The following is a 9,462-nucleotide window of genomic DNA, read 5'->3' on the forward strand; positions in this document are numbered from 1 at the left end:
AATGGCAGTCTTGCCAAGGACTATCTACAAATTCAATGCAATACCCAAAATATCCCAATGTCATTCTTTAAAGAAGTAGAAAAAGCAATCCAAAATTTCATATTGGCATAATAAAATACCCCATAGAGCAAAAACAATTCTTAGCAGAAAGAACAGCGCAGGAGGAATTTCAATACCAAACTAGTGAGCTATAGTGACCAAAACTGCTTTGCCGGGGCCAACCGGCAGCGAACCAGGGTTCGCAGACTGGGGTTCCTGAAATAGGGGGCAAGGACTAGGAAGAAATAGAAGAGAGACAGACACACCGGGTCCGGGATGTCCGCAGTCCAGGTAAAGACTGCCGCGTTTATTTTTCACTCCCCCTTCTTCTCTCCTTCAGACCCAGGGAACCTCCAGGTGTTACATTCATATGGTAAATCTCAGGTCATTTACATAGAATAAGGCCAGAAAACAATAAGACAATAAAGCCATTGTCTGATGCAAGTCAAGGTACAGTTTGATTTCACTCTGGCTCCCAACACTGCTTGGTAGTGGCACAAGAACAGGCCTGAAGACCAATGGAATAGAACTAAAGACCCAGATATTAACCCACAGAACTATGGCCACCTAATCTTTCATAAAGGAGCCAAAAAAATAGAATGTAAGAAAGACAGCCTCTTCAACAAGTTGTGCTGGCAGAACTGGTTAAGCACCTGCAGAAAACTAAACTTGGATCCTTTTTTGTCAACCTGCACCAGGATTAACTCCAAATGGATCAAGGACCTGGAGGTAAAAGCAGATACACTGAAAACTTTACAAGAAGGAATAGGAGATACAAGGATATGTCTCCTTGGCCCAGGTCAAAACTTTCTTAATAAGGACCCAGAAACACAACAAAAGTCTGGATAAGTGGGACTGCGTTAAACTGCAGAGCTTCTGTATGGCAAAGGACATAGCTAGAAAACTAACTAGAAAGCCTACAGAGTGGGAGAAGATCCTCACTAACCATACAATAGACAAAGGCCTCATATCTAAAATATATCAACAGCTAAAGAAAACTGAATCAATCCCAAACTAATCTCCAAAGAAACAACCATCCCATTAAAACATGGGCCAAAAACTTAGAGTCTTCTCTGAAGAAGAAATAAGAATGGCCTACAGACACATGAAGAAATGCTTCACATCTCAGGCCATAAAGAAAGGCAAATCAAAACAACTCATAAGATTCTACCTCACTCCAGTTAGAATGACCATGATCAAGAAATCTGAAAACAGCAGATGCTGCCGGGGATGTGGCCAGGAGGGATCACTACTACACTGTTGGTGGGAGTGCAAACTGGTTCAACCACTATGGAAAGCCATATAGTGGTTCCTCAACAGACTAAACATAGAACTCCGCCAGCATCCAGCAATTCCACTACTTGGCATTTACCCAATCGACCAGAAAAAAGGACATACTAAATCCACTAGCACAACGATGTTCATTGCAGCACTATTTACCACAGCAAAGACAGGGAAGCAACCCAGATGCCCCTCAGTTAATGAGTAAAATATAAACACACCTACACAGACATAAACCCCTATGACTCTAAAGACATGTTTTATTACATAAGTTAATATGTATCTCTTACATTCAAACCCTTAGCCTAATTTTGATTATGTTCTAAAAACTAAGTGCCACTGTTTATATAGAGAGATTTCCTTCTTGAGCACTCATAAGAAATATGATGTAAAAATCAATGTTAATAAATTCTTTAATAAAAAAGCCATCATTGGGCAGTTACTCAAGTGATAGTATGTGTTCTTTAAGCAAAAACTCAGAGGCAGTGACAATGTCGTGAGTTGAAGTCCCAGGACACACATAGACATGGACACACACACACACACACACACACACACACACATACACTTCCTAAGTCCAATAAAAAGTTGTCACAAATACATTCAGAAAAAGAGAAAATAAAAAAGAATTTAAAAAAAAACACCGAAAATTCCTGACTTGCTCATTTCAAGAATGAGCCTCCTTATCCTTCCATGTGAAAGACTGGTAAGAGTGTTTCCCTTTTATTCTTGGTATTGAGGCTCCACCTCGGTGATCAAGACAAGGGTGCCACTCAGTTTACGACAATATGGTCATCTCTAGCTAGAATACTATATAGAGCCCAAACATACAAGACAATGCGGAGAGGTGGAGATGGGCTCAAGCAGTAGAGCACCAGCCTTGAGAAGAAAAAGCTAAGAGGCAGTGTAAGACCTCTGTACTGGCACAAATGTGAAATTTAAAAAAAAAGACACCATCCAATATATTTTTAATGTGCTTTCAAATTTCAGGAAAAATCAGTGTCACAACTGATCAAGTCAAACTAACTCCCAGCCCAGGCTGTGTGTAGGCTGTGAAGTATAGACCGAGTGGACCGGGAGTTCGACCTAGTGGTAGAGTGATCGCCTACCATGCGCAAAGACCTGGGTTCGACCCCTGGAAAACGGAAATAGGGCTTGGCTCACAGGGACAACGCCCGATCTAGGGGTAGGGCGGTAGCATTGAGCTGAAAAGCTCAGGGACAGCAGCCAGGCCAAGTTCAAGCCCCATAACCCATTAAAGGCAAAAGAAAGATCCGGGTTCGATTGGTCGGTATAACATACATAGAAAAGCCAGAAGTGGTGCTGTGGCTGAAGTGGTAGAAAAGCCCAAGGACAGTGCTCAGGCCCTGAGTTCAGTCCCCAGGACTGGCAAAAAAAAAAAAAAAAGTGGTCTGCTGAGAGTGGGCCAGGAGTTTTTGCTTATTATCTCAGCGACCATGACTTTCTCATGAAGGCTCCCCCCTTCTCTCAATGTCGGCCGCCCGGACACCATGCATTATTTCAGAAGAGCAGCATAGGCCTTCCCTTAGTGTCCTCACTGGGGTACAGTGAGTCCTACCAGGAGTAGTCAACTCATAGCCAAGTTAGACACTATTTTGTGATCGTGCCCTAGAAGGGACATTCTATTCCACCTGTCCTGAGCAGTTCCTGCCTGATTCGGAAAGTTTATTTCGTCTCAGACTAATTAGACGCTTTTGCGTGTAAGGAATCCCTCCTTGCCCACGGCCACAGTCTGTTTGGAAAGGCAATAGCGGTCAGCAGGCGGCAGCAAGTATGTGCAGGAATTATAAAGCACAGCAGTGCCACGATGCCCACAGTGCCTTGCGCGGCAGAGGCGTGGCAGTGCGCCCACTCTGCCTTGCGCGGCAAAGGAACCGTAGTGCGCGTTCCCCCAAGCACTGCCCTGTGCGGCAGTGGAAAGACAGTGCGCCCACGGGGCCTGGCTCGGCAGAGGAGAAAGACTGCGACCCCGGTGCCGCGCGCCACCTAGCGCAGCTAGTGCATCCCTGGTGCCTTGCGCATCACGGGAGAAGTGGTGCGCGCCCCTGTGCTTCGCGCCAAACAGAGAAGATTCCGCGGCACTTGTGCCTTGTGCAGCAGAGGGGAAGTAGTCCCCCGCAACAGTGCGTTGCCCCGCAGAAGAGAAGCAGCGCGCCCCCTCCCAGTGCCTTGCGTGGCAGAGGAGAGGTCGTGCACCCCAGTGCCATGCGCGGCCCAGGAGAGGTAGTACACCCACAAGGCCTTGGGCGGCAGAGTAGAGGTAGAGGGCCCCCTGTGCCTTGCGCATCAGAGGAGAGGTAGTGCGCCCCCCTTGTGCTTCCTGCCACGCAGGGAAGCTTCTGGGGCACTTGGGCCTGGCACGGCCCAGAGAGAGAAAGGTAGCAGGGCGGGCCTTAGCCAGCAGGAGAGAAGTAGTGCGCCTCCTCTGCCCGGTGCGGCAGAGGGGAGGCAGTGCACCCAAACTGCCTTGCGCAGAGGAGGACAAATAGTGCGCCGCGGTGCCTCGCGCAGCACTGGGGAGGTAGTGCAGCCCGGTGCCTTGCAAGGTAAAGGAGGAGCAGTGGGCCCCCTTGGGCTTCCCGCCACGCGGATGATTCGCGCGCCACAGGAGAAGTAGTGCGCCGCCGTGCATTGCGCAAGGCTGGAGAGCCTGTGCCGCCTGGCCAATCCTGCTGAGGCGTCAGTGCGTCCGTGCTCTCCACAGAGCGGCATCGCCCGAGTCGCCACGAGGCACAGCCGCCTTCCTCCGCCTGGGCCTCCCACCACCACTCCGCCAGGAGCCTGGCCATAGAAATGGCTGAGCCCGAGCCAGGTGGAGCCGAGAGCCAGCACTTTCGAGAAGGAGCGCTGGCCTTCAAGGATTACATGAGGCTCATAGCTGACCTGGACGACGACGACGACGACGATGACGACGACGACGATGACGGGGCCGGGAACCACGAAGACGTGGGGAACGACGACGGCGACGGCCACAGTGGCAGCTCCAGCTCCTGTGAGGGCGCTTGCGGGTTCCAGGTGCCTCCAGGGCCCCCACTGCCCCCACCGGCGCCGCAGGCCCCGCAGGCCCCGGAGCCGGAGGAGGCGGCCGCGGCGGCTCCGCAGCCCCAGCGCAGGCAGATTCGCAAGTTCCAGCCGTGGCAGGTGGAGGAAATGGAAAACCTCTTCCAAGAAACGCACTATCCGGATGCCCCCACCAGGTCAGTGGTTGCTCTGGGTTGGTACTCGACCTCCATCGCGTTCGGCCATTTCCCATCGCTTCGCCCCGGTTTCTCCGCTTTACGCCCGACCCACTGGGGCTTTTTGCCTTCCGTGGCACTGGAGCCGGGAGGAATGCCTTGGGGTGCCCCAGCACTCCGTGCATGCAGTGTAGACTGGAGACTTGTCTAGGAACCGACCAGCAGCCATTGCTTTGGGCGGCTTTTGCTCGTGAGAGCTGGAAAAGCAAATTAGGCTGGGGATTTGGCGGCACTGGTTGGTTACCCACCGGGAAACTGCCATCTGTCCTAGGCTTTACAGTGTATTTACTTAACTATTGATTCATTTAGGTGTGTATGCTCGTATTTTCGGGGCCGTGTCAACACTGCTTCTCTCTCTCCCTGTCTTCTCTAGTGGCTAATGCTCTACCACTTGAATCATGGTTCCAGTCTAGCATTTTGCTGGTTAATTAGCAAGAAATTCTGAGCACCTTTTTGCCCAGGACTTTCTTTTTTTTCTTTATGCAGGCTAGCTTCCAACTGCAGTCGTCCAGGTTTTTGCCTCTTGTGTGGTTAGAGTTACAAGCATGAGCCACTAGTGCTTCTCTCATCTTTTAATATTATTGCCAACTGTAGGCTTGCCTTAATACCTTTGGTAGATGGAAGTTATCATTTTTGACATATTCCAATTGATCTGTTTCACTTTTTTTTATCTGTGTTCCTGCCCTGCCTCATGATAAGACCCAGTCAATGTAGCTCGAGTCTTTATAGCATTTCTGTAGTGTTTAAACTTAGTTAATTTGTTCAATCTAGATTTTTTCCCCTTTTTGTTCTGAAGCGCTGGTGAAGCTAGTGATACAAGAGTAATTGTAATATGTTAATCTATAACGTAATCAATGACAATAAAAGGTTACTCTTCAATAGTAAAGTGTTAGGAATTAGTATCCTAACTCATGAGGTTTAAAGCCAGCAGCGGTTTTGTGATGCGTCGAAACCGTTGCAAAAGCAGCATGAGTTCTCAGAATTATAGAAATCTGCACTGGTGAGTTGTCAAGGTGTGCCTTGCACGTACGATGATGCATAGGATGGACAGATTGGATGTTATTTCCTTTAACAACAGAAAACATGAACCCTTGTCGTTTTCTTTCCGTAGGAAGCGGCTGGCAACATGCATAGATGAATCTGATGACCGAGTGAAGGTCAGTAAACCTGAAGCAAGCGTTTTGAAGTTAGTCAAGAGAAACCTAGTCCAGACCTCCAAACACCTTTGTCCTAGGTAGTTTCAAGTTGATGTGGATTAATGGTACCTTGTTCCCTTTTTCTTTTGGGAACTGTAATGTAAAAATCATTATTAAGAGTCTGGCTGGGTATAGTGGAACCTGCTTGTGTTTCAGCTCCTTCAGAAGCAGAGGCAAAAATGTACATGAGTCACATCTCCAGGCCTGTATTGCTGGGTATTTTGGACATGAAGCCTCACATATTTTTATACCCTGGCTGCCTTTGGACATCTGTTGTTGGGAGCTCAACTTCCTAGCAGGACTGTCTCGCTTCCTTCTTTACTTCCTTCCCTTTGCTTTCCTCTCCCGATTCCCTTCCTTTATCCCTCCTTCCCTACCAACTGCCTTCCCACCCTCCTTTCCTTCTTTCCTTCTTGCCTCCCTCCCTGCCTTCGAACTTTTTATTTTTATTATTATTTTGACCAGACCTGGGCTTGAGCTCAGGGCCTGAGCACTGTCCTTGGACTTTGTCAAGCCTGGAGCTCTGCCGCATGAGCCTCAACACCACTTCCGGATTTCTTCTGTGTATGTGGTACCGAGGAATAGAACCCGGGTCTTCGTGCATGCTAGGCAAGCACTCTACCACTAGGCCAAACTCCCGGCCCCATGCCTTCCTACTTTCTTTCATTTATTTATTTGTTTGTTTGTTTGTTTGTTTGTTTATTGCTTGCCAGGCCTGGGCTCGAGGTCAGAGCCTGGGCCCTGTCTTCGAGCCTCTTTACGCTTAAGGTAGCACTCTACCTTAGAGCCTCAGTGCCATTTTCCTAACAGTGCTTTCCATTGGCAAAAAGTTGCTGAGTCTTAGAATGCTTTTGATGGAGAAAGGACTGTGAAGCCCTAGCTTCTCATTCTCTCATAAGGGAAAGAAAAGGGCAAAGAGAAAAAGGATAAATGCAAAAAGATAGAATGGAAGAGGATGAAAGTGGGCAAATCGGATACTGGAGGAAGAGGAATGTGTCATAGCAAGGTCCACCAGACTGGGAGTTGGGTGGACCTGGCTGTGGGAGTTGGTTTGGGCTGGTATTTGCTGCTCCTTCGCATCTTACCCTGTGGCTCATCTTGGACCCTGCAAGAAGGCACCGCTGTGGCCGATTCCACATGTGAACCTGATTTGGGCCATCCTGCTGCCACACCACCTCCAGCAGAACCTAGCACTGCTTGGTTTCTTCCTGTTCCTGGAGCCAAGATCTGGAGGACCAAGAGGAACCACTGTCACCACTGGTATTCATGGGATTTTTAGACTTCTCTCGCATGAAGGAATGCAGTGAAATGGCACGAATACTTATGAAACCGTAAATATGTCATCTTCGTCTATATTTCTACACAGAAGTAAATAATAAAAATAATTTTACAGGTTCTCTTAAGTGACCTTTCGGTAGTTTAGTTTGCACGAAAACAATTCTTGCTCTTTAATGGACAGTGCTCAGAAACTCTCCTTAAGAAATATACAGGTCCGGAAGTTTGACCTAGTGGTAGAGTGCTTTCCTAGCATGCACGAAGGCTCAGGTTGGATTCCTCGGTACCCCATACGTAGAAAAGCCAGCAGTGGTGCTGTGGCTCAAGCGGCAGAGCATTTGACTTGAGGAAAAAGCCCAAGGACAGTGCTCGGACCCTGAGTTCTAGCCCCAGTACTGGCAAAAAGAAAAAAGAAAAGTAATATAAAGAAGTTAGGAAGCCTTTTGGTGGATTAGTTTAAGTCTCAAAATCTGAAAACTAGCAGTGAGACTGCATGTGGTAAGCATAGTTTGCCAATGCTCTTCAAACTCTAAGGTGATGAAGAGGAATCTGTGAGGCCTATCTTGCAAAACCTGCTATAATTTTTAGTCTATACTGTAAATACAGATGATTCAAATTTGATGTGGTGACATTAGTTTGTACTTCATTTTGAATGTCTCACCAAAACGTTCTATGAAGCTATAGCTTCTCTAAATTTACCAGCCAATTTGTTCACCTCCCTTACCCACCTTCAATCTGTTAGAGCCCTTGGCACAGCTTGGGGGGCGCTCCATCTGTGTGTTCTGAAGGAGGGGTGTGTTCATTCTTCCGGAGTTTGGGTGGTTGGTTGTGGTGTTGTGGATTTAGAGCATGGCTTCACATATTGTAGTCGCCTGTTCCATCACTGGGTACCCTTAACACCCCAAGGAGTGATCAAAGCAATCAGAGATTTGTCACCTTGTGCACGTTCACATCTCAGTGACTTATAAAGTTGCATGATTTGCATTCCCCACGATTGTATTCAGTGTTCATTATAGTAAACAAATGATTTTTCACTCTAATTGCAGACTTGGTTTCAGAATAGGAGATTCAAGCATAGAAAAACCCTGAAGACAATCATGGAAAAAGATGAAAACAGCAGTGACAGTGAGGACTGAGACATCATCTTCTCCATGTGCTTGGGAGAGTCCCAGAGTTCCATCTTCTGCCGGAATCCAAGGCAGATGGGTTCTTCAAGTGCTGTCTACATTTGGCCTCCATGCTGACACGACTCATACTATCAATAAAGAGGCACATCCTCCTTCTGTATGTGTGTGTGTGTGTGTGTGTGTGTATGTGTGTTCTTGTGTTAGGAGGCTATGGGTGTAAATTGTTAAGGGAAAGGCATTGCAGTGTACGTGCCCTGGAGTCTCCAGCCTCTCTGGCTGCTTAGCAAGCTTTCCCAGCAAAAGGACCTCCAGAATGCTTAAGGGCTTCCTCCAGGAGACAGGGTTACTCCTGTGTGAAGCAGTGACTGGGAGGTTGTCCTCCAGTTGAGAACCCATGCTGTTGGCCCATGCAGTATTTAGCTGCGTGCTCACCGTTTGTGCAGTTGGAGCGGATATCAGGGCAGAAGCTCCTAAAGCCTGTCAGAGGCGCACAGTGGCTATGAGCCCCAGAAGCTGTGTTGATAAGGCTGGGTTCACTTCGTTGTTGGGAGACATGTGATTTTCCCCAGTGAGAGGAGTTTAGAAACTGTCTTGGGTATCTGTAGGCTTCACTGTCATGTTCTCTATAGCACCAGCTCCTTGTTTTGTCTTTCCTTTCTTGGCCTGGCCTTTTCTTCCTTCCTCTCTGCATTCCTGCCATCCTCCCCCCCCCCTCTTTTTCTTTCTTCATAGGCTTTCCTTCCTGAGTGGGTGTCCATCACCCAACCCAGGCTTGCTTTGTTTCTTTCGTGTGTGTGTGTGTGTGTGTGTGTGTGTGTGTGTGTGTGTGTGTTGGTCTTGGGGCTTGAAGTCCAGGCCTGCCTCCAGGTGTGTGTGCTTGTGTGTATTGCTCTTGGGGCTTGAAGTCCAGGCCTGCGTCCAGGTGTGTGTGTGTGTGTGTGTGTGTGTGTGTGTGTTTGTGTGTGTTGGTCTTGGGGCTTGAAGTCCAGGCCTGCCTCCAGGTGTGTGTGTGTGTGTGTGTGTGTGTGTTGGTCTTGGGGCTTGAAGTCCAGGCCTGGCTCCAGGTGTGTGTGTGTGTGTGTGTGTGTGTGTGTGTGTGTGTGTGTGTGTGTGTGTGTGTTGGTCTTGGGGCTTGAAGTCCAGGCCTGGCTCCAGGTGTGTGTGTGTGTGTGTGTGTGTGTGTGTGTGTGTGTGTGTGTGTGTGTGTGTGTTGGTCTTGGGGCTTGAAGTCGAGGCCTGGCTCCAGGTGTGTATGTGTGTGTGTGTGTTGGTCTTGGGGCTTGAAGT

At 48.3% G+C, this 9,462-nt stretch overlaps 1 protein-coding gene across 2 annotated transcripts; it reads left to right on the forward strand.

Moving 5' to 3' along the window:
- The first annotated feature begins 3,873 nt into the window (after positions 1-3,873).
- On the forward strand, positions 3,874-8,304 carry LOC150041439 (uncharacterized). 2 transcript variants are annotated; one of them, XM_090326885.1, is made up of 4 exons: positions 3,874-4,538; positions 5,689-5,734; positions 6,886-7,104; positions 8,095-8,178. In XM_090326885.1, exons 1-3 carry the CDS (start codon positions 4,135-4,137, stop codon positions 7,078-7,080), a joined length of 645 nt encoding a protein of 214 aa, XP_090183011.1. In that variant the 5' UTR covers positions 3,874-4,134; the 3' UTR covers positions 7,081-7,104; positions 8,095-8,178. The 2 variants fall into 2 exon arrangements, with proteins under 2 accessions (XP_090183011.1, XP_090183012.1); XM_090326886.1 differs by lacking the exon at positions 6,886-7,104 and having other exon boundaries at positions 3,879-4,538; positions 8,095-8,304.
- The last annotated feature ends 1,158 nt before the right edge of the window (positions 8,305-9,462 follow it).

Source organism: Megascapheus bottae, chromosome X (assembly GCF_031878675.1).
Source record: "Megascapheus bottae isolate mThoBot1 chromosome X, mThoBot2.hap1, whole genome shotgun sequence".
Lineage (NCBI taxonomy): Eukaryota > Metazoa > Chordata > Mammalia > Rodentia > Geomyidae > Megascapheus > Megascapheus bottae.

Excerpts from the sequence above, each read along its gene's own strand:
- LOC150041439 (XM_090326885.1), top strand. The coding sequence starts at position 4,135 with ATGGCTGAGCCCGAGCCAGGTGGAGCCGAGAGCCAGCACTTTCGAGAA. Across the intron at positions 4,539-5,688 it reads TATCCGGATGCCCCCACCAG|GAAGCGGCTGGCAACATGCA; the intron begins GTCAGTGGTTGC and ends TTCTTTCCGTAG. Across the intron at positions 5,735-6,885 it reads AATCTGATGACCGAGTGAAG|AAGGCACCGCTGTGGCCGAT; the intron begins GTCAGTAAACCT and ends GGACCCTGCAAG.